At 52.0% G+C, this 22,452-nt stretch overlaps 12 protein-coding genes across 12 annotated transcripts; 6 read left to right on the forward strand and 6 right to left on the reverse strand.

Annotated features, from left to right (window-relative positions):
• Nucleotides 1-562: 562 nt before the first annotated feature.
• On the forward strand, nucleotides 563-2,285 carry MYCFIDRAFT_191255 (uncharacterized protein; the record flags this gene model as incomplete). The annotated part of the gene is made up of 3 exons (XM_007933482.1): nucleotides 563-634; nucleotides 684-1,984; nucleotides 2,237-2,285. 3 exons carry the CDS (start codon nucleotides 563-565, stop codon nucleotides 2,283-2,285), a joined length of 1,422 nt encoding a protein of 473 aa, XP_007931673.1.
• Nucleotides 2,286-3,044: 759 nt separating this feature from the next.
• MYCFIDRAFT_113540 (uncharacterized protein) lies at nucleotides 3,045-3,434 on the reverse strand (the record flags this gene model as incomplete). The annotated part of the gene is made up of 2 exons (XM_007933483.2): nucleotides 3,045-3,150; nucleotides 3,223-3,434. Coding segments are annotated over 2 exons (318 nt in total), but the record flags the coding sequence as incomplete, so codon positions are not given.
• A 433-nt stretch (nucleotides 3,435-3,867) lies between these two features.
• On the forward strand, nucleotides 3,868-5,835 carry MYCFIDRAFT_145360 (uncharacterized protein; the record flags this gene model as incomplete). Its single annotated transcript, XM_007933484.1, has 2 exons — nucleotides 3,868-5,013; nucleotides 5,113-5,835. 2 exons carry the CDS (start codon nucleotides 3,868-3,870, stop codon nucleotides 5,833-5,835), a joined length of 1,869 nt encoding a protein of 622 aa, XP_007931675.1.
• Nucleotides 5,836-6,869: 1,034 nt separating this feature from the next.
• MYCFIDRAFT_200315 (uncharacterized protein) lies at nucleotides 6,870-7,628 on the forward strand (the record flags this gene model as incomplete). Its single annotated transcript, XM_007933485.1, has 1 exon — nucleotides 6,870-7,628. One exon carries the CDS (start codon nucleotides 6,870-6,872, stop codon nucleotides 7,626-7,628), a length of 759 nt encoding a protein of 252 aa, XP_007931676.1.
• Nucleotides 7,629-8,120: 492 nt separating this feature from the next.
• MYCFIDRAFT_216928 (uncharacterized protein) lies at nucleotides 8,121-10,181 on the forward strand (the record flags this gene model as incomplete). Its single annotated transcript, XM_007933486.1, has 1 exon — nucleotides 8,121-10,181. The coding sequence occupies one exon, from the start codon at nucleotides 8,121-8,123 to the stop codon at nucleotides 10,092-10,094; it is 1,974 nt and encodes a 657-aa protein (XP_007931677.1). The 3' UTR covers nucleotides 10,095-10,181.
• A 19-nt stretch (nucleotides 10,182-10,200) lies between these two features.
• On the reverse strand, nucleotides 10,201-10,961 carry MYCFIDRAFT_87248 (uncharacterized protein; the record flags this gene model as incomplete). The annotated part of the gene is made up of 3 exons (XM_007933487.1): nucleotides 10,827-10,961; nucleotides 10,654-10,770; nucleotides 10,201-10,582 (listed from the first exon to the last, which is right to left on the reverse strand). Exons 1-3 carry the CDS (start codon nucleotides 10,907-10,909, stop codon nucleotides 10,201-10,203), a joined length of 582 nt encoding a protein of 193 aa, XP_007931678.1. The 5' UTR covers nucleotides 10,910-10,961.
• A 195-nt stretch (nucleotides 10,962-11,156) lies between these two features.
• MYCFIDRAFT_87249 (uncharacterized protein) lies at nucleotides 11,157-12,624 on the reverse strand. Its single transcript, XM_007933488.1, has 2 exons — nucleotides 11,486-12,624; nucleotides 11,157-11,437 (listed from the first exon to the last, which is right to left on the reverse strand). The coding sequence occupies exons 1-2, from the start codon at nucleotides 11,878-11,880 to the stop codon at nucleotides 11,353-11,355; spliced, it is 480 nt and encodes a 159-aa protein (XP_007931679.1). The 5' UTR covers nucleotides 11,881-12,624; the 3' UTR covers nucleotides 11,157-11,352.
• Nucleotides 12,625-14,228: 1,604 nt separating this feature from the next.
• On the reverse strand, nucleotides 14,229-15,662 carry MYCFIDRAFT_145684 (uncharacterized protein; the record flags this gene model as incomplete). Its single annotated transcript, XM_007933489.1, has 2 exons — nucleotides 14,229-15,256; nucleotides 15,320-15,662. 2 exons carry the CDS (start codon nucleotides 15,660-15,662, stop codon nucleotides 14,229-14,231), a joined length of 1,371 nt encoding a protein of 456 aa, XP_007931680.1.
• Nucleotides 15,663-17,710: 2,048 nt separating this feature from the next.
• Nucleotides 17,711-19,206, forward strand: MYCFIDRAFT_179399 (uncharacterized protein; the record flags this gene model as incomplete). The annotated part of the gene is made up of 6 exons (XM_007933490.1): nucleotides 17,711-17,715; nucleotides 17,767-18,054; nucleotides 18,091-18,221; nucleotides 18,249-18,340; nucleotides 18,403-18,471; nucleotides 18,520-19,206. The coding sequence occupies 6 exons, from the start codon at nucleotides 17,711-17,713 to the stop codon at nucleotides 19,204-19,206; spliced, it is 1,272 nt and encodes a 423-aa protein (XP_007931681.1).
• Nucleotides 19,207-19,229: 23 nt separating this feature from the next.
• On the reverse strand, nucleotides 19,230-19,871 carry MYCFIDRAFT_179400 (uncharacterized protein; the record flags this gene model as incomplete). Its single annotated transcript, XM_007933491.1, has 6 exons — nucleotides 19,230-19,329; nucleotides 19,396-19,430; nucleotides 19,483-19,514; nucleotides 19,564-19,660; nucleotides 19,688-19,716; nucleotides 19,748-19,871. 6 exons carry the CDS (start codon nucleotides 19,869-19,871, stop codon nucleotides 19,230-19,232), a joined length of 417 nt encoding a protein of 138 aa, XP_007931682.1.
• MYCFIDRAFT_71872 (uncharacterized protein) lies at nucleotides 19,858-21,540 on the reverse strand. Its single transcript, XM_007933163.1, has one exon. The coding sequence runs from the start codon at nucleotides 21,523-21,525 to the stop codon at nucleotides 20,194-20,196; it is 1,332 nt and encodes a 443-aa protein (XP_007931354.1). The 5' UTR covers nucleotides 21,526-21,540; the 3' UTR covers nucleotides 19,858-20,193.
• A 636-nt stretch (nucleotides 21,541-22,176) lies between these two features.
• MYCFIDRAFT_124968 (uncharacterized protein) lies at nucleotides 22,177-22,419 on the forward strand (the record flags this gene model as incomplete). The annotated part of the gene is made up of 1 exon (XM_007933492.1): nucleotides 22,177-22,419. A coding segment is annotated over one exon (243 nt), but the record flags the coding sequence as incomplete, so codon positions are not given.
• Nucleotides 22,420-22,452: the final 33 nt, after the last annotated feature.

The following is a 22,452-nucleotide window of genomic DNA, read 5'->3' on the forward strand; positions in this document are numbered from 1 at the left end:
CTATAAGCTCCTTCGCAGGTCAAAGATTGTTACATGCGCGGCTTATAGCTTCCAGACCTGATCGGCAGCCCTACACGACCAGGAAGATTAATCCGTAGCTCCCTCAGTTGTGCACGAGCGCTTGCTGTGCCCTTGAATGTCGCTCCGGGTATCAGCCGTGTGGCCAGGCTTCGACGACGCCTTCACTAAGCCTCGCGGGTGTGAATATGGATGACTCGCACATGTTGTCGCAACGAGGACATGGGCCACGAGACCGCCACATTGAAATACACCGCTGTCAACAGCCTGTCTCCAAGGATAGATCGCTAAAGGTCAGCGCGGCCTCAATAATATTCAAGCACAAAGGTAGGCGAGCTTACATTCCTGACAGGCATACAGTACCTTAAACTTCGCTACATAATCCGCACCGACCCTGTGCTTTCTCATTGCGCCATCACATTTCAGATCTCAGGGTTTGCAAGGCGCCATGGCGAACGATCACCGGAACTCTACTGCCTTTATTGGTACGCCAACCGAACGTTTGATAGATGAGCGCGATCCCAGGAGTCCAATTGAGGACAGCATGGATCTTCTCCGTGTGCTTGAATATCCGCAGATGCTCGGGAAAACATATCTGGATCATGCAGGAACTACGGTACGTAACACAAATCGATATGTGGGCATCGTGCTGACGTTGGTCTCAGCCATGGGCAAAGAGTCTCATCAACGCATATGCCGCTAGCATGACTGACACTTTATATGGCAATCCTCACTCGGAGCACAAACCTTCAAGAGATGCAGACGCTCGTGTTGAGCGTACTCGCCGGAAAGCGCTGGAGTTCTTCAACGCTGATCCAGACGATTTCGACTTGATCTTCACGCCTAACGCGACTGGTGCTATCAAGCTTGTACATGACTGCTTTCGTGATTATTCATCTGATCCAGATGGCAGAAGTTGGTGGTATGGATACCACAAAGACTCTCATACGTCTATTGTCGGCGTCCGCGAAGGAACAGAAAATCATAGATGCTTTCGTAACGATCGAGAGGTCGATCTCTGGATCGAATCTCGCGGCCTGGGCGCAGCAGCGGCACACGAAGTCGGCTTGTTTGCATATCCAGGACAATCAAACATGACCGGACGAAGATTTCCTTTAGACTGGCCAGTCCGCATTCGCAACCGCGTCAAAGCTGAAGTATACACTCTCCTCGACGCAGCGGCGCTGGCATCGACAGCTCAAATCGACCTTTCAGATGCTACCAGAGCCCCAGATCTCATCGCCGTATCCTTCTACAAGATCTTCGGCATGCCGAATCTCGGCGCCCTCCTCGTCCGCAAATCCTCCCCCGTCGTCGAAATCCTCAAACGTCGAAGATTCTTCGGCGGCGGCACCGTCGACATGGTAATAGCCGTCAACGACGCCTGGGTCGACCGCAAAGATAACCTCCACAGCAGATTAGAAGACGGAACCTTGCCCTTCACCTCCATCTTCGCCCTAGAGATCGCAATCGAAATCCACGAAAACCTCTACGGCCCTGCCCCAATGACTTTCATATCAAGCCACACATCCCACCTCATAAACCTCCTCTACGATTCCCTCACCTCCCTCCACCACTCCAACGGCGTGTCCGTCGTGAGAATCTATAAAGACCCAACGTCAATCTTCGGAGACGCACGTCTTCAAGGCGCGACTATAGCGTTCAATATCCAGAAATTTTCCGGGGGGCTTGTCAGTTATATGGAAGTGGAGAAAGAAGCTAATGAGCAAGATATTTATGTGCGGAGTGGAAGTCTCTGCAATCCGGGGGGATTTGCGACGTTTTTGAAATTTTCGCCGAGCGAGTTGAAGGAGGCGAGGCTTTGGGGTCATAAGTGTTCGGAGCCCGAGGCGGAGTTTAAGGGGAAGGCTCTCGGGGTTGTGAGGGTGAGTTTGGGGGCTATGTCGAATGAGGCCGATTTGGAGAGGTTTGTGGGGTTTTTGAGGGGGACTTATGTTGATCGGGTGTATGAGGGTGGGGGACAGATTACGGAAGTTGGAGTTGGATCGGAGTCGTCTAAGAACCGGGGGAGAGATGTTACTGCTGCTGTGTTTAAGGTGTCTTCTGGGGTGGAAGATCGAGCGGTCTCGAGAGAGGGGAAGTTCGTGAAAGGTGGGCGTTTACCTCCTTCGTCGGGTGTGAGAGAGGACTCGGTTAGTGTTGATGAGAGGAGCGTGGAGGAGAAGAGCTTGGGGGTGGTGAAGAATAGTGGGAGTAGGATTCGGAGGATGAAGAAGAGTATTATGGGTGTTTTAAGGGCACGCTAGGTGGCATGCGCTATACATGGGAATTTGGAGCACGCAAGGCTTACGAATTTGATGAATGATAGATAGATGGAGCTTGGGTCGAGTTGTAGATAATGGGCGACATGGCATCGTTTGAGCGTTTTCTGGGAAGCGCCTTGCGTCTCAAATATAAAGCTGTGTCTTGATGAAGATGGCGAGCCGCACCGAAGGCTCTTCCTGATATGAGCTTGTACCATCTCAGTGAGTGCCAGAGTGCTGCGGACGGTTAAAGTGTCTGCGCGACCGGTCAGCCAACTACCTTGATGCGATCATCGAAATTGATCCGCCTTCAGCGTGAGCCTGGAGCGTGACCTTGTGCAATGCTTGATGGTTGCACAGCGTGCAGATCCGATAACTCATTATCCCTCTCTTCACACGGCCATGTCCTGGCGAAAGTTTGGGTAGATCGGACATGCGGTGATTCATGTGCTCAAAGGAATGCCCGTACTTTTACCCCAATGATGATGAGAGCCTTTCTCGGGAGCAGGTAGCTAAATCAAGGGAGAGGAAGGAAGGCAAGACTGAGATTGGAAGCAGAATGGAAATGGGGAACTTTGGCGAGCACGACGTAGGATCGCAAGTATGCAGAGAGACGTCGCAAACCGGAGGGCGAGGAGTGAGGTTTTTCGAGCATCGCCAGCATAGACTTTGCTGATCTTGAATTTTCTCGCTACGGCATGAGGTGGTGGCCTGGCCTGAGCTTTTGTATGCCTCCTCAATCCTGCACCTCTTTCAACCAGCTTATGCAGCAATGGTAACCTCGACCTCAACACCAGCCTCGATGTTGATGATGATCTGCTTGACGACCTCGGTTGGGGCGTTCAAGTCGATCAGACGCTTGTGGATGCTATAACAAGATCATCAGTCCCGTATCCCAAGACGCCGCTCCCTCTTTCCAGGTTGAAATATTTATACTCACCGCATCTCGTACATGTCCCAAGTCTTAGAACCCTCACCACAAGGAGTCTTGCGGGTAGAGATCTTGAGGTTCTTGGTTGGCATGCGAACTGGGCCCTTGACGCGCAACTCCTTGCTCTTGGCACGCTCGATCAGCTCGGTGCAGACCTTCTCGAGGGCCTGGACCTTGCGGGAAGTGAGGGTGATTCGGATCTTGTGGATCTTTGGCTGGTCGAGCTGGGAGGTCTTCTTTGCGTCCTGGAAAGACATGTTGGCGGTGGTTTTTGGGGGTTTTTTGCGTGAGGATGTAGGTTTTGGTAGGGGCGGAGTTCGACCACGACTGTGGTATTGTTAGAATCGCGGGGATCTATACTGTGAGTCTGGGTATGACTTACCTCGGTGTAGACACGCGGCAAAGTGATGATCGATAGAGAGCAAAGAAAGTGTCTCCAGAATTCGCGACGTTCGAAATGGATGTGGGCTTTGCGGGACAGCCGAAGTGCAGCCGCTTGCCGGACTCCGAAAGTTAGACACAAACGGAAGGACGATGTCTCTACAATTCGACTGCACCTCGTCATTGTGAGCCATTCAATTTTCTTTCGATAATACGAGTGCAAGGTCTTGGTGCATATGCGTGGCAGTCGCACACACAACACTGACACTAGCGATGTCGTTGCCATTTGCTCCAATACCGCCAGCGACTGTTCGATTGAGCCTTGGCCCAGAAGAATGGGAAGCTTGCCTGGATGCATGGCTTACACTGTCCGACGCCCTGCTGAGCCTCTCTCGCGATCAATTCCGCCTTCAGTCGAGCGAAAAAGGCTCATTACCTGCCTTCTTGGCTTCATTCTATCATGAGCTTGACAGAGTTCAGCCCGAGGATCACACGCTCGGCACTCCAAAAGCTCTCTCTCTCAGGAAAGCTTGTTTCAAACTGATTGCACGCATACTCAGCGGTGATGCACCGATACCTGTCTCTTCACTTGACTGGGGCTTCCTCTCGAGCTTTTGTCATGCTCACATGAAAAGCGTAGCTGCGTCTCAGCTGCTTTCGAGGGTATGGAAGAAGAAGTCCGAACTTTTGATACCGAACTTGCAGAAACAGAAAGACGCCATCACTCAGGCTCTTGATTCGAAAAACGTAGATCCTGCTATACCGCTTCTCACAAGACTGGCTCCTGTGATCTATCTATCACCCGACATCGGAGCTTTTTTCCTTACTGGATCCGACTTCCTGGATTCTTTGGTAGCAGCATACAGTCGTACTGTAGCAGACCACCAGAAGAAAGCTATATCGACAGTGGTATATCTGGGACTAGTTTCCTGGGTCAAGTCTGACTCGCCCAACAACTCGATTCTGTACGATCATCTCTACACCTTGAAGTCCCAAGGCCAAAGGTCGCCGCCAGATCAATCGGTAATTGCAGATGTCGTTACCAACACTTCGCTTTTGGCGAAGACTCGCCACTCCCTGGGGAACAAAGCCCCGGAAAGATTGGTCAAGCTGCTTGATACTCTTGAAACGTGTCGCACGCCCAGTATCGCCCGCGCAAAGAAGCGCAATCACCGCAGTCGAAGCAGAGCGAAGGGCAAACAACCTGTCTCCAAGTCTGAACTTCACGTGCATCAACTGAGTCTGGTCACTCAAGTCCAGGATCTGTTTCCAGACTTGGGCTCCGCCTTTGTGCTGAAGCTTCTTGGTGAGTACAACGACGATGTCGAACAGGTGACAGCACATCTACTGGACGATTCTCTGCCTCCACATCTGGCCTCACTCGATCGGACCGAGCAAGCGCCTATCTTCGACACCAGTGTGCAGGCCGAGATAGACAATCTCGCTCCAAAATCAACGCCATCGCTGGCTTCTGAATCCTTCATTCCCGAGAGACGCAATGTATTCGATGATGACGAGCTTGACCGGCTTGACTTCGACACCAGTCGTTTACACATCGGCAAGCGAAGCAAGAGTACTGCCAGCTCGGACCAGCCGAACAAAGCCGCAATATTGTCTGCGCTGGCCGCATTTGACAGCGATGACGATGAACGCGATGACACATACGATGGAGAAGACGTAGGCGGCACCATTGACTCCGCAAACCCAGATGGGGAGCCAGGTCCTGCTGCCAAGGTGACTCAGGAAGAGAACGATATGGCACTGTTCACTGCATACAAGTCGGCGCCGGAGATTTTTGGCCGGACCTTTGATGTACGCAGGAGCCAAGCACGAGCTGCACTGAAATCAGAAACAGGCATGTCAGATGAGCAGATCGAAGGTTGGGCAGTCATGCTACAGCGTGATCCGAAACGCTTGAAACGATTGGAAGCACAAGCTGGTAACAGCTTTGCGGGACAACAGCCAGAGCTGGCACGCACATCATACCGTGAGAGCCCTGGCAACACCGAGACCGAAGACTCTGATGCTGCACAAGGTGGTAGAGGTGGCTTCCGTGGTCGAGGTCGTGGGCGTGGAAGAGGTGGTGGAGGGCGCGGCGGCGGGAATGTTGCTGGCCCGTCAAGTGATCCGAACACAGCTCAAGCTCAGCGCAGGAAGGAGGCGAGCAAGAGCAGCAGGGCGAATCATAACCGCCGACAACAGCGGGCGAAGAAGATGGCCAGAGGCGGATTTCCCGGTTGAGTAAAACTTAAAATTCGTGTCTGGCGTCTACAGTTATGAGAAGAATTATTTGCCCGTCGATAGCGAAAACTCATGAATGCCGCCTAGCTCTTCCTTCCCCAGTATGTGACATTCTTCAAGCCACAAACGGAGCCACGCATTTTACTGCGATGAGGTGGGTCAGCGCTCTGTGGTGCTTGTGTCTAGAAGACTAACTATTGCTCAAGGATCGATATGAGAAGAACAGCAGAGGAAAGATATGTGTATGTCCTCAATTATGTGAAAATGTGAGACACTGACATGGTAAAGTGGATCGATAAAGGTCTGTAATGTTGGTGTTTCGGGATCAATTCTTCCCGCTAATTCTAATCGCCCATAGTCACGAACAACGTGATGGACAATCGTGAGGACTGCGACTATAAGACTTTGGCCAACACATACAACCCTTTAAAGGCAATCGGGGAGTATCATCCGTCTCAGATCACCATTTGTCCTTGGTTCTTTCAGTGGGCTCATCGAGAGCAATACCATGTATGTCTCTCGAGATTTTACTGAGACTGCAGTGCGGACTGACGATGTCCTTTCGTCCAATGGCGTACTGCCTGTCAAGTCTTGGCTTCCTTCGACTATCTGCAAGATCTCGACATCACTCTAGCGCTCTGGCCACTTTATCCTGGGACCGGTGACTACAGTGTCAGTGACGACGTAGTAGTTGCAATACTCGAGCTCCTCAAGCCGGTCCATGCTGTAAGGTTCACCGTAACCTTGACGAACGACTTCTCCGATGGCGCACAAGAGCGGCTTGGCTCTTTGCCATCCAGTATTCACCGACGTGAGAGGCGAGGAATTGGGTTCTATTTCCACGAGTGAGATGATTGAGGCCGATTCTTCGTTTGCCTGCATATGTCAGTCAAGCGTGACGGCAGTGTTTGCAACGTGCACTATGCCATGCAATCTGGGAGGCAAACCTGGTGCGATCGATCTGGCGAATTTGGACATGACACTCTACTGATAGCGAGCTTTCCCTCATTTGCAGACTGCGGCCATTTTCTACAATGTGTCGCACTGAGATCATCACTTATTATTGCGCCTCACCAAAATGTGCTTCGCCAGACGAACCATACGAAGAGCTCATCTCGTACAAGATATGCGTACCCACCCATTATGACCACGAGGACTACCATATCGACAGGCTGAATCAAGATGCCGCGACGATCAGGGATGCGGAGAGGAGCACTGTGCGTAAAGGCTCATGTCTTCGTTGCGAAGAAGACCAGAGCCAAGACCCTGCGAGATACCTGTCTTGGATCCGAAATCCAGCTTCGACAACCACAAACCAGAGCACCGTCGCTGGCAACGTGGTCAGCTTCAACGATGTCGATCCTTTGCAACGGCAAGATCTGTGCAGAAAGCTGGTAGCAATTGAGCCACCCCTCCCCTCAACGGCGTGTCCTTGGCTTTGCGCACGACTGGAACTTTCTCAAGACGTTTGCACGCTTGCCACACAAATTCTCGACGCTGTTGATCGCAGCAACTTCGATGGGCGGCATCAGGATCCAGCGCTTCTCGGTGCCGGCGTCTTCATGGCTGCATATCTTTTGGGCGAGAGAAAGCTCAAGGCGAAGGAGGTCAAGAGATGCATGAAAGGTAGTCACAGAGATCAAATCGAGGCTGCTTATTCGTTGCTGCATGGGAAGTGGGATACAATCTTGAGAAGTCAGGTTGGAGGAGGTTTGAGGTATCGGATTGATGATGGCAGGCTGCCAAAGCCGGTCAGGGGAGACTGGGCGCCCAGAGATCACTGGATGATGTGACAGGCTGGATATCATCCGTTGTGTATGAAGTATGATATACTTAAGGAGTTAATCTGCTTTTTGTGATGCCGTCACGCCTCGGCTGTCTCGTGTCTCTCGATACAACGGTGTCCCTTGAAGTTTCGAGGTAGTAGATTGAGAGTGCGAGTCTGGTCGGACAGTGACACAGCTGCAGTCAACGGAGAATTCTGATCTGATGAAGGCGAATGTAGTCGGGCAGTGGCTTCGATTGGGCACTAAGTTTCTGCTCCCCTCGCTGTCTTGCACAAGCAATCCAATTATTGAGCGCTTAGGATAACAAATTCGCGATGATTGTCAGAGGGTGAAGAATGTATTGCTCATCAGGCCAAGATGAAGTTGCTGCTCGGTGAAAGTACTGCCAAGACTTGGCCGGAGCGAGCCGAACGTCGTAGCAACGCCAGAAAAGGAAGTTTGTTTTGATCAGTCCATTCGCAAACGCGAACTTAGCGACACGACCATCGGCATAGTATTATGGCTAGGCGCAGAATATTGGAGGACAGCGAAGAGGAACACAGGCCCTCGCAGAGCCCAGTACCGTCTTGGCCGACAGACACGAGCAGGCCAGCCCGGAACATACGAACCACGACATTGAGACGTGCCAAGCTTGAGGACTCTGATGTTGCAGCAGCAGACACAGAATCCAATGGCAGCGAGAAGGAGAAGACAAGAGATGCGCCAAAGTCCAAGTCTCAGATCCGGCTGGCTCCTCTGAAGTCTCTGGAACATCGTCACACCTTGACCATCCAAGATGACACGCCTGCGCGATCTCGAAAACGTGGACCGTTAAGACCCTCGACAACCACGTCTGAGAAGATAGTATTGCCTAAGCAGAAATCCAGACGAGCCCTTACGCCGGAGATTCCCTCCAGCATACCCTCCGACCAAGAGGTGGACGATGACAATGCGGAGCAGCAGTCTCAGACCGAGGATATTGATTTTGAGGAGAGCATATGGTGTGGGTCCGATGGAGACGCTCCTGCTTCAGACGAGGATCTTCCAAGTCCGAGCACATTCTTTCCAGCTGTGCGGAAGAGGGAAGATCAATGTGATATCTCGCGCGATGTGGCAGCGCTTCAAATTTTCGATGATGAAGTCCCACCTCCTTTCAAGCCGCTGAGCATCGACTTCACACGAAAGCCTTCGAGAATAGTCCATTCCTCTGACAAGGAAAACCAGAGCGCCCTGGATCACCCCTCTTCCCCAGGGTACAAGTACCCGCAGTCTTCTAAGAAGATATTGGAGCGGCCTACGACTCCTCCGCCCGCAACAGAATCTCCGGGGAAGCTCAAATCGCCATCAAAGCTGCAGTCTCCATCCAAAAGAGCACCACGAGTTCCAACACCACCACTGCGACCGAGTCTTGATGCGTTCTGGACAGCGGAAGCGGTGAATGATTGGAACGACCAGTACTCGCCTCAGAAGCCGCTGAAGTCGCCCCGCAAGCTCTTTTCAACGCAGCCACCCGCCCTCGATAGAGATGGATCGTTTCCCAAAGTTTCACCTTGCAAGCTACCCCAAAGCCCATCGAAGCGCACAAAGGCTGAAGTGCAAGCTCGAAAAGATTGGGACATCCGAAAGCATAGTCTGGCCTCAAGTTTCCTCGCTGAGCTAGATCAGACAATCACAGGCGGCAAGGTGTCAGACCTGAGTGATAGTACAGGGGGCGTACAACTCGTATGGTCCAAGACGCTCAACTCGACAGCCGGGCGGGCAAATTGGCGCCGCGAGACGACAAGATCGCACTCGAAAGAGGACCCCACAAAACTGATTGCGGTTCATAAGCACTTTGCCTCAATCGAACTCGCTGAGAAAGTTCTGACCTACTCCGAAGAAGCCGAGACCAAGCTCATCAACGTGATTGCGCATGAGTTCTGTCACCTCTGCAATTTCATGATCTCTGGAGTCAAAGACCAGCCTCATGGTGCGAGCTTCAAGCAATGGGGCGCCAAATGCTCGAGAGCGTTCGCGGATCGGGGTATCAATGTGACGACCAAGCACAGCTATGAGATTGAATATAAGTATATTTGGCGTTGCGAAGATGAGGAATGCGGTATGGAGTTCAAGCGCCATTCGAAGAGCATTGATCCGAAGCGACATAGATGTGGCCAGTGTCGAGCCAACCTTTTGCAGATCAAACCAGTCCCTCGAGGAGGAGCGAAGGCGGGTAGTCAGAACTCTGGCAAGGCGACTCCAATCAATGGCATGTCCGGCATACCGCCCAAGGCTACTCCAGTCACTGGATATGCTGCTTATGTGAAGGAGCATTTCGCGAATCTGAAGAAGAGCATGCCTGGATCAAGTCATAAGCAGGTTATGGAAGCGCTTGGAAAGCAGTATCGCGATGAGAAAGCAGCGAAGGCTACTGGTGCTGTTGATATTGATGATGTGGCGAAGAAGCTCGGGAGTGTTCGCTTAGATGAGCAAGAGGTCATCGACTTGGATTGATGACTCGAATGATTCTTGCTGTAGCTGAATATGCCACGGCGCTCCTTGCAAGCTGGTCGATAGCGGGAGATATAGACCTCTCGTATGGTGGGCGGGCGTCGCTCGCTCAAGCCTCCTGGACAAACAACCCCCAGTCTTTGATCTCAAAACTCTCCAAAACCTTTTCCTTGACCAATTTTCCAGCCTCGAGCAGATTCCCATACTTGCCAGCAGCAGGATCTACATCCTCCTTGACGTAACTTCCGGGCAAATGCGGAACATTAATCGCAATGACAATGTCCGTCTTCTGCTGCTGGAGTCTCACAACTATCAACAGAACTCCCACAAAATCGGGCTCATTTGGTCTCCCGCGCTGCTTTTCTCCAGGAGGTGATGTAGCGAGGAGAGTCATGGCTGTTGTAGTCGGCATTTTAGACAAAAAGGCGGAACCCGTGCTATGGAGTGTTGTCTGGCCTGCATCTTCGTCTACGATGTCAGACAGATGGTATCTGAGTCAGTCAGTCAGTCAGTCAGCATGCGGATATGCGAGATGGCGTGGGGAAAGGAATAGGAACTTTACTTTAATGCTTCAATATCATTGTTCTTCTCCACTCGCTCTAGGATGTCGAATACTATGCTTGAGAACCCTTCTTTGTCGAGGTAGACTTCTTGGTTGTCGGGTACTTGGCGAATTTGGCTGTGAGACTGATTAGGACATGAGTTTCACGGGCTGATCACGCTTTTCAGTCTTACGATACGTCTTCGAATGTCGCAGGGATGTCGGCGATGATGGCGCCGCCGAAGAGCTCGACGGTTTTGAATTGATTGGCAGCCATTCTCAAGCTGGCGGTCTGAAGTTGCGATTGTAATCTGGGATGAATGTTTGCTTGATGGGGTGATTGTCAAATACGTGTTTCTTGATGACTTTTATGAGTCGTGCTTAAGGTAGGCAACGCCAGGCACCGAATTAGGCAGGAGCGAAAGACTGCTGCCTGGTAAGTAAGTGAACAACGACTCCACATGTGCACACACGCGGCAGCAAAGAAATTACAAAACAATAAAATTCGTGAAATATGAAAATTTCGTGTGTCGTCTCATTTCTGCAGAAAGCAACCTCGCATGGAGTGCGTATGGAGAAGTTGTGGCCTGGAAATTCAGGCAGAAACTTTTCGCCTACCTCACTACTCACGATCGCTTCCCTTATCCCTTTCCATCGCCATGCATGCAAACTTCCATCCGTCTAGCGCCTCAGCTGGAGTCTATAATCTTCAGCATGTAATCAACACGACTGGACTACCTCAGCCAGCATTCTGCTCTGCGAAGATCTTGCAGTCACTGTCCGCGACTCCGTCTGGACTCTTGACCTACAGCATGGTCAGCTCTGGCTTGTGAATCATAGATCGACGACTTACTTCAGCTTCGGAATTTTGTGGTGCGGGATCTGCTTCTGGTGTGATGTCGACTCACTCGAGCATGCGTGGAAGAGCACGCCAATCAATGGACCAGCAGACAGATGAGATCCAAGTGATGCAGTCCTTCTCCAGGAGACGTTTGCCGGCTTCTTTCTCTTCTTCCTCGTCAGCATCTGGATCGTGCGAGGCGCGCACATCCGTGAGCTTGGCGCGATGCTCATCGGAGAGCGACGCAATCCACTTGTCGATGTTGGAAGCTGTGCCGAAGAATGTGTTCTTGTAGTAATCCTCGAGGTACTTCTTGCGAGTGGCGCGAGAGACTTGCGCGATTGAGGGTAGCTGATACTTCTTGGTGATGGTGACTGGATCTTCTGGCGCGGCAAAGGTGTAATCATAGATCATGTCGTGCAGCTCTTGTGCGAGCGGTGCGATCAGCTCGCCGAGACTCTTTTTGGTCTTGTCCAAAGCCATGATAATTTGACGTGGTTGGGGTGTACGGTGTGTAGGACCTCGAAGCGATTAACATGGTTTGACCAGGTCAAGTAGAACCCTTAAATAGTGCAGGCGGAAGCAACTTTCAGTCTTTCACGTGTTAAGTGAAGGCGGCGAAGTATAAATATAGGCTTGTAACGTAGCATATATGTATTTGGAAGTATACAACTGAGAGACGGCTATTTGGCCGGCTCAGATTCTTACGTCCATCTCATTTATCAAATTTCTTGTGCTGCAGGCTGGTCGCGATGTCAGTGTTTACAATCCCGTTGTAGGGATCGCTGTTGTGACGAAGCCAATTGAGGAATATTTGATGCTTGCTGCCGTCTTCCGGTTCCTTTAATGCCGCAATAAATGGAAGACTCACAGGTATCTCGGCTCTCATCAACTCGTCTGCATGTTTCTCTAGCTGAGGGCTAATGACCGCTTCTATGTCGAGCTTTGGTGGTGGATCAGGCTGATCTTGTCTCATGATGTAAGCTTCTTCTGCACTTTCAAGCTTGATGAAAGTCGCAGCGTCGGGCGGAATGTGAAATGTCTGATGTAAGCGCCAATGTGTTTGCTGCACTCCCTAGATAAAGCATTGGCCGATCGTTCGAGAAGGCCCAGTAGAGCATGTGAGAATTGTCAATGTCTCGAAGAGTCTCACGATAGGCGCATTGTGCAAAGCTATGGAGTCATGACTTCCATATGTTATCAATGGAGCCCGACGGACAGTATAGGAGGCCTCAATGACACACTTTGGGCCCTGGGCTACTTGAGTCGTTCAGAGACATGACCTGGGCAGAGGTATTTCTCAATAAAATGCTCTCGAACACGAAATGACAACGTCTCCGTCTATGCAAGACCTGCCCAGCGGTAACTGCTATCAGATAAGAGCAGCAGGCTGACATCATTGCAAGATGTATTGGCACGGCTGATCCTTCTCTTGTCCGAAGGTCTGCTGGGATGGGCATGCTTGTTCGCGGAAAAGAACGTATCGTGATCCCAATGGTGTCAATGGCCAGGTCGCGTATTCGAAATGAAAGGACACGAAGAAGCTATCCACGATGAGGCAGTATGCCAATACTGAAAGCCCTGTTCGAGCATCTTGGCAGCTCAATCCACTCTTGGTACGGAGAAGAAGAGGTGATCTCCGTCCAGGCCCCCAGGCAGCAAGGCTTGGCTGGAACTGAAGAATTTTCTACACCAAAATGCCACTCTAACTATACAGTCGCCAAGCGTCTGAACGGCGGTAGATGTGATGCTTCAAGGGCGACGGATGTGTGTGGATGTTTTTGGAGACTGGACAAACTCCAAAAATCACTGTTCCCTATCTTGCGTCCCTTTGGATGCTGGCAAAGAAGCGCTTCTCGTGGCACTCGAGACACTGACGTCGCGACGCGCGTACTCCGCCGTGGCGAGCTACACCGCGTCGATTTCATCATGCTGAAGCGTGGGGGATGAGATGCTGCAGATGCAGGAGGTACAGTAAGCAGCTCCTGCCAAGCGTCACAAGCCTTTTCTCCTTTGTCGATACACCGCTATCTTGGTTCAGTGCTGATAGCAGATCTGAGGACTTCCCCTGTAACCTACTAATGCACAGTCGGGTGGCCTTCCGCCTCCGCTGCCGGATCTGCTGCATTTTCGGGAATTTGCTGAACCATCATCCATCCCAAGGACTGGGGCTGTTCAATTAAGTTGACAGCTAGGTGGCAAGCGGTGTCAGAGAGTACTCTTGGCATGCCATACCAAGCAGAGTGATCAGCAGTATTCTATTATGCCAAGAGTCGGGTCTTTTCGGGCCTGGTGATTTCGAACCAAGTTGTCACGTCTGGTCACATTATTGCAAGGAACACGCGAAGAGCACGTTGCAACCTGGAAGAGCATCAGGGGCCGACACGCGTAGCATGGAACCTGCGAAGAATTACTATCGCCGTTGGATGCTCACCCGCCCGGGCGAAGCAAAACTTGTCGATGATGAGTCGCTTACTTATTCTACGATTCGAGGAGAGCGATAGAATATGAGAGCAAAGCTGTGGTCGCCTCAGAAATTTGCATTTGGCAGGCCCAACTATCTCTACATAGACATCGCGATCGTAGCGGGATGCCGATCGAACGTTCTCTCCCAAACGCCATATCCGTTGTCGTCAAGTCATCAAAAGTACGCCAGCACCAAGTGTGGTGCAGCTTGTGGTATCCTCCCAATGTCTATCTCTATTCCACACTGCGCCATCACTCCGATCCCAAAGACTCCACGCTGTTGTTGCAATCATACATGTACCTCCTCCTTGACAGGATTTTCGTACGTAGACACCATGGAAGAAGCACGGCTCTGCTGAGTCGAAGCCTTCGCTCTTTTGTCGAAAAAATGCCATATCGATGGCCATCCCCTCCTCCCGGCTTGTAGGTTCAAGACACCCATGGCCATGCAGGATGCGCTCAAAAACAGGCAGACTCCGCTCCAGCACTGGACGCTCAGGAACGTCGAGTATTCAGTGACTAGATGGCCAGCAATGACCGGTCCTGTCAAGGCGAAAACCGCAGAGCACGAATACATCATGCCAGTCCACTGACCGAGCTTCTTTTGGTTTTGCTTGTTGAATTTTCCAAGAATGTCGGCCACGGATGCTGGTGGAAGCCCAATGACTGCTCCAGAGAACGCTCCAAAGAGGATCACAAATGCGATCGCCGATTTGAGGGTGCTTGCCGTCGTCCACAGTGTCAGTATCAGCACTGAGGCGACGAAGGTGACGACAGCGTGTACATTTAGAGCGCCAAAATGATCGCAGAGATAGGCCGATCCAATGCGTCCGAGAGTTGAGGTTGCGTTCATCATAGCTAGCAGCCAGAAGGTCTCTAGAGCGTCATCCGGGTTCTTGTGTGGTAAGCCTGCGTTGACTCCGACTACGTTCGCTCTCCGGTATCCAAATCCTTCAGAGACGGCCCACTCTTCGAGGCTGAAGAACACAGCATAGAACCCGAAGAAGAGGAAAGAGATGGCTGCACAGAGCCATACAAACGGGCCGTTGCGGAACGCACTACTGTCAATGAAAGTATCCACCCTGCGAAAGCTCTTGGTGTTGTCGAATTCGTGGGCGGGATTTGGACGTGCGGCGAAAATGGCGATTATGCAAGTTCCGCAAATGACGCCGGCCACACCTCTAACAGCGTTGTTGAAGCCCACATCGTGGAGGAGGAATCTAGTCATCATGGGATAAAGAAGACCGGAGATACTGGCACCAGATGCCACAATGCCGATGGCGGTACCTTTCTTGGCTATGAACCAAGTGGACACGACTGATAACAAATTAGCACACCCTCATCTCATGCTCTCCCTCGAAATGTGAACGAGGAGCATACCTTGGGAAGAGCTGACGAAGAAGCAGGCCATGCCCAGTCCAGAGATGAGTCCTTGTGTCAGCCAAATGAGACCATAATTTCCATGATCGTATCCTCCATCTCCGTTGACGACAGAAAGTGTAAAGAAGCCGATGGAAACGAAGATGGTGCCAGTAATGAGCAAGTACCGAATGTGGCCGGCATCTAGGAAGCGTCCGACCGGGGCGGAGAGCGCGAGCACGACGAAAGATTGCGTTGAACCTATCATGCTCAGTAGTAGGAGATCTCGTCCGGGTAGAAGACTCTGCATGTAGTATGAAGAGAACGTTCCGTAGCTGTTGACCAAGCCCCACGAGTTGAACATGAGTAAGAAGCCGCCGAACAAGCAGACATATGCCCTCCAATCTCGAGGCCAACCTTTGTTTTGTTGTTCGTACACCTCTTCGTGGTTGACAACTGAGCTATCTCCAGGGGCGTCAGGGACGTCTCTTCGTACTGGTCCATTGGGCGTTTCGATTTCAATGGGTCTGCGATTTGTTGAAAAGCAGCTCAATGAACGTGAGGGGGAGTCGTCCTTCTTCTCGTCATCCAACCGTGAGTCGACAGAGACTGTCCGCTCCGGTTGAAGTGCCAGCTCAAGGGCATCGCGGACCTGGCTTTTTGATTGCGTTTGGTCCATCGAATCGGACTTGTCTGATGTGGAGCGAGAGTCAAAGAGAGATGATTCGCTCTTTTTACCCTTAGGGGCGTTGTTGCTACCTGTCATGATAGGCAAATAGCTTCTATGAGGGGTGGTCGAAAAGGTGGGAGGAAGAAGGTGAAGCGATGGATCAAACAAACTTACCGATGGCTGAAGGCTTATATAGATCCCAGATGGGGATTCCGCGCCGCCAGCGCCATGCCATGCTCGATCGACTTTGTGCACCATGAACTTTCCACGAAGAGGGACCCACTATGGAGGAGTGCGCACCGTACAACACCCAGATAACAGCGGTTACACTAACCCCAAGACAGAGAGAATGGAAGCCCACCGAACCCAAATTCCGTCGCAGGCCGCATCAGTCGAGCCCTGTACTAGCATCTGCCTGCCTGCGTGCGCACGCAGTGGATCGCCAAGAGGCGAAGTGAGACGTTGTCGGAAGCAAACAGCAGCCGTGCGATTTGGTCATTATTGTCCCGTTCAGTGTCATGAATGATGACCAGCCACCAGCCAAGCAGAGAGCAACGAAGTGGTGCGTTGAGTGTCCGATATGTCATTCGCCAAGGGCTTGGACGTAGTTGCGTCTTGTGCGAACAAGCTTCGGATTCCGGGCGATTGGTGTTGTGTTCCTCGCACAGGGTGGTGATGGTTCTGTGTGGTGGTGCTTCAGTTCCAGGCTGCAAGTTGCCAAGGGAGGCCAACTGCCGGACCTCTTGCAGTTCACTGTTGGCATTTTGGCTGCTTTTGGTTCCAGAAAGAAGGCGAGGGATGGGAGGGATGCGGGATCAACCGTCAACGACCCATGTCTTGGAGAACGGTAGGCCGTCTGGCGACAGGATGTCCATGGGGGACGAGAGCATCGCACGCCCAGCAGCGACGGAGAGGTAAGATCAAGCGTTGAGGATCTCTGACGCCCGAACAAAGTTCCGCTGGAACGCCCAGGCGAGCGGGCCAAGGCCAGGCCAAGCCAAGCCTTCCAGCTCCGCCGACTCAGCGTCAAAGGGGGAGAGGCCCAGAGGTGTCGGAAGTTTAGTAATTGATGACTATTGCACTACTGCTTTAACGATCACCGCGGGCCAAGGCCCAGGCCAAGCTTCCTGCTCCGCGCTGGAGGAACATCAAGGGAGAGGGGCGGGGCGGGGCGGGGCGGGGGAGGGAGGGAGGGAGGGTCCCGTCGTCTGCATTCCCATGTCAGGTCCTTGCAGCGATGAATGATGTGATTGATTGAGTTGGAGGTGAAAGCACGTGTGTATCGCGATACGACGCCTCTCACTTGACACCGAGTGAATGAAGAAGTCTGGGCTGTCGCAATCTCGACGTCTCTGTGCACTGCACTGCACACCCCCGTGGCTTCTTCTTGCACGGGGATGCAGGACGTCACGTCGTCAGAAGCACCGCAAGCTTTCACCACCCTGCACATCTCCCGGCCCATTCTTCACCAAGCCACTCGGCCTCCGACGTTGGCGCTTCCGCCAAGTTCCGACCAAGTCCTGGGCTTCCCCGATCGTTATAGTACAAGGAAGACGCGGTGGAGCTTGACATTCTTGCCCAGTCCACCGCTGCTTCGGAGTACGTCGTCTGCCTCCCCTTCCAGCATCCTGCAGTCACGTAGCCCGTCTCGGCTTCTCTCTATTCACTCCACGAGCGTGACATCCGGGGAAACAAGACTAGGCCGGCAAGGGGCAGAACCATCTTGTCTATTCTACTGCAGCATGGAGTGACGACGCTCGACGGAACAGATAATAAGGTGCCGTGTCGGCATATACAGGAAGTGGTGTGCTGCTGTCGGGCATGCCGGACCTGAGTCAAGCATTCGCTCATACCTAGTGCTGGACGACAGAACGGAAGCTGCAACGGCTCAAGCTCCGCGAGACTCGCAACATGACTTTTGGATAGCCGCGCTTTTGTATGCCGTTGCGTGTATACTGTTGTTGACCAGATGCACGGTCACACATCGCTTGTCACGCCGCGGGCACTGCTTGTTGGGCTACGATCCATTTCAACAAGCTACTAGAACTTTTTGTGGATATGTCTTTTGCTCGTCATGTCTGGAAAAGTGCATGACTTCGAAGAACACATGTCCACTGTGCAGACGCGAGCAATATCAGCGTGTTCAGGAGCAGGAGCAAGACGAGGATGATGAAGATTGGACCGATGACGAACGCGTCTTATTTGCCTTTGTGAACGAAATCCATGCCTTCGCCTTGGACTGGAGCGGAGAATGTTAAATAAATGGCGAGGATGAAGGAGCTGATGAGCATTATGACGACTTCAACGAGAGCGCTGAGGATGAAGACGCCCGTGAAGACGAGGAAAATCGTTCGGGCGAGGGTGACGATGTGGTGGAGGACAATCGAGACAACACCGAACTCCTGGACGCATGAATGGCGACGCTCACCCATAGGGACATTCGATACTTGCAGCTGCATCTCGCTGTAATGGAGCAAAGCTAGTCCTTCTGAACGCAGGATGCGTGGACAACGTCGAAATCGACAATGCCTTCGTGTAATGGCTGGGAAAGCATTGTTATGGGATACAATCCATTCTCTCAATCTGCCTATCGAGAGTGCACACCGCTGAAGATATAAATCCTTGCACCTTCGCGTTCGAGTTTCGGATCTTCTTCCTACACAGCATAGAAACACATTCAGTTACATCGATTGATTACATCCAAGTCATCAGTCGACCTTTGTTACAACCAAATCTTCAAGCAACGCAACATCCCAGCACTCACACCGACCCAACTAACAGTATGGCCGCTGACCTTCCCCCCAAGGAGGTTTTCCTCACGCTAATCACCCTGAACATCGACCCTCACTATCATGATGAGTGCCCGGTGTGCATGGAAGACACAAAGCAGGCGACAAGCACCGCATGCAATCACACTTTCTGCTGGGAATGCATAGGCGGCTGGGCCCAGACGCACGATACATGTCCTATGTGTCGGGCGAAGCTCTGGCAAGACCATAACGTCCCAATTGCTCCTCTTCCCGCCCAAGCACCGGCACCGGTCCCAGCTCCAGCTGCAATAGTCGCTCCCGCACCAGAGCCTGCTCCTGCACCAGCTGTAATAGTTGCTCCCGCACCACCGCCCCCTCCTGCCGCCCAGCACGAAGTCATCGTCATAGACGATGATGAAGATGAGCTGTGGCCAGAAGACGAAGATCCACACGACGACGATCCGAATGATGGCGACTACATTCCCTAAGGTAAACTAGCATGCGGGCCATGCTAGATTTCATCTCGTCGGGGAATAGCCAAGGACCGCGACTGCAAGATATCCTGGGATAAGGATTCTCTCGTGGCATCGTCTATCGTCATGGCATTATTCCTTCAAATTTTCGTACAGTGAGAGAGAGGTGGAGTACTAACTTTCCCGATACGTAAGCGAGCTAACCTAACATTTTCTGCGCATTTACTTACTTCTTCCTTCTTTCCATCTCATTTTCATGTACTTACTATACATCTAGTAGAATAAGGACACGTGATTAGAGCAGCATAAGGCTGAATGTTGGCCTTATTACAGTATCATGGCCGAAATCGAGCCCCCTTTGTCTCTTCGCACAGCGGATAGATAAGTTTATGTTCGATTGAACTTTACGAGAACATATTGAGGTCCACAACTCAAGACTCCATACACACTGGACGGTCTCGCGGTCAAACTCAGATGCTAACAAGTCCCGGAACACATCAGATGAAGTCTTTTGGTGCAGCTCTCCTCAGCAAACCACACATTCGCGAAATCCTACCATGGTCTTTGCTCCCAACTACTCTGTCACCAGCGCGGGGTACATTAGGCATCGATCCATCATCGTAACACAGTTGAGAACCTTGACATACAAAGAGAGCTCTTGGGGGCCACGTACATTCCATTTGTCATTTCTCAGTCGTGTTCGACGTGATCATAGAGTATCCTTCATGATGCCATCGAATTCTCGTGCTAGCTCATCAAAGAATTGAGTCGTGCGACCTGAGCCTCCGTGCCTAGAATACAGTTGCACGACCTGAGATCTTAGTCGTCTTCGTCCATCGCACATGGCCGAAACGTACAACCTTGTTGCTCCTCTTTGTGCAACGTTTTTACGCCCAGAACGCCAATGCTCTAGTATGCATCACCGCAAACACCTGCGCTTTTCCATCGCTTCCATGCATCATGTGCTGCCGTGCACCCTGCCGCGGGCTAGACATTCTTGTCCTACTTAGAGGCAACAGCAGCAGCCAGAACCTGAGTTCTGAAGAACCCGCCCTTTGTCCTCTCGATCACCTGCTGGTATACGCTGACTGGTGGGTGGTTCATGATGACAGTGCCAGCCTTGTAGTCGATCTTGGCATCAACGCGGGTGTCACGGATGAGGTTAACGATCCATTTCTCACCCTCGTCATGCGAGAGACCAAGGCGAGTCGAGAGGTCCTTGATGTCGATTCTCTGGTGAATTTTGCAGTATGATTCCGAGATTAGGTGTCGTGCGGCGTCCAGGAAGGCGTCAGCGGTTGCAAGCAGGAAGAAGTCAGCGCGGAGGATTTGATTGGCCTGATTCAGTCTCTTTTGCGCTTCCTCAAAGTCGAAGTCAATGAAGAGTGCCTTGACAAAGCTTGTGACTGGATCGTTGTACTCGTATTGCTCTTGCCTCACGATTCGGATGAGGTCCTTGAGCTGCTTCTGGTAGTTGCCGTATAGGAAGTTGCCTTTACTTCCCGGGCGGTTGCGGTTCGTGACAACTGCTGCTGATAGATAGCGCAGAATCCAAGGGCACGACGTCTGGATTGTGTTGATGTAGGCTGGGGAGAAAAATAATTCGGTCAAAGCCTCACGGGCTGGGTCGTGGTTGAAGAATGGAAACAGCGACCAGTGGATCAGCCACGTTCGGTGCTCGAGCTGTGCTAGTGCATTGTTGAAGAGGCGCGTGTCGATGCTCTCCTTGATCTTCATGACCTCCTCCATCGCGGCTTCCCAGTTGGTGCTCAGGATGTCACATGCCAGCTTTCCCCATGTCGCCGCATTCACCTTGTCGTTATCAGTGGACAGAATGCGGAACTGGTACAGCGAGTCTGCAGCAGGCTCGTACTCGCCGCAAGTAAACTGGAATTGGCCGAAGTCGTAGAGCTGGTCAACCATCTGCTGAGTCACGCCATGGTTCTCCTTAAGATAGTTCATGTTGCTCTGCTTGTCGCTTCGTAGATTGTTGATGACGTCGGGGTCTGTGAGCAGATTTGAGATCTTCTCGGTTTCCTCCTCGAATATCGCCCTCCGTGCTAGCACTTCTTCCCGCTTCTTTGTGTATGATGCTGGGCGCTCAGGGAGGCCCTTCAGCTGTGCTTCGAGGTCGCCCACGTAATCGCACATGTTGGTCTCTTTGAGCAGCGCATACTTGAGCTTGGTGATGTCGGTGGTATCCTCATCCTCTGGCGTTTCCTCCTCGAGGAAATTGAGCAGTGGGAAGACGAGGTGTCGGTCGAGGTTGGCGATGAGTTGGGGAAGGAGGCTGTACTCCTTGGTGAAGTCGACATCGCCGTTGGCCTCCGCCATATCTGCGATGTCCGGTATTATCGTGGTGGTAGTGGCAGAAAGTGCTGTTGATGTCGCTGTCGTGGGGTGGGGCACTTGGTCGTCGCCTTGCCAAAATTGAGAAGCGCCAAGATTTGAACATCGGGAATGTCGGCGTTTCTGGATGCCCTGCGCCGAGTCGCCGACCGAGGAGGCCTTCACTTCTCCTGCGCAGAAGCAGAGCAGGGCATTCACCTGCAGCGCATTCACAAGAAAAGGCCACGGCAATGGCGTCATCCACTTCCTTTATGCCATTTCTACGGCCATTGAGTCTGCCGCGACTATCCACCGTGCGCCAGTTCATGCGCTTTTCCGCGAGCACGCAATGCAGAGAAGCAGCGGCAGCATCACAACCACAAGAAGGTATACTACGCATGACAGCTAGCGTGGGATTCGTACTAATGCCGTCGAGATCCAAACTTGATCGCTTCACGAAAAGCGCCAGAGGCATACCCACCACCATGGATGCGTTCGAAACCAAGACCGAAAGTGTCCAAGGCGTCCCGAAGAACAGCGCATCCCACCAAAGAACGACATTACCCAACGCGGAGGCCATCACACCACCAGCCAGAAATGCCAAAGCTCATACCAGACGCTGTCGAGCCGCTTGCTGACAGCCAATGCGCGCCAAACCTGCCTTATTACGTATCAAGATCAAATTTCAACTCGCTACCAGTTTACTTGTTGAGGAAAAGGGGTGGAAATCTGAAGCAGACAAGAATAAAGAACATTGACGGGGACCGGTTGAAAATGAAGGAGGAGCTATGCAAGGCGTTGGAGCTTCCGGCTGATAAAGCAGCGGTGAATTCGGTGACTGGGCACATTATTGTGAGAGGGCATTGGAAGCCACAAGTGGAACGGTTTCTGAGGGAGAGGAAATTTTGAGCAAGAGGGATCTTGCTTCATCAC

This window comes from Pseudocercospora fijiensis (assembly GCF_000340215.1).
Source record: "Pseudocercospora fijiensis CIRAD86 unplaced genomic scaffold MYCFIscaffold_10, whole genome shotgun sequence".
NCBI classification, from domain to species: Eukaryota; Fungi; Ascomycota; class Dothideomycetes; order Mycosphaerellales; family Mycosphaerellaceae; genus Pseudocercospora; species Pseudocercospora fijiensis.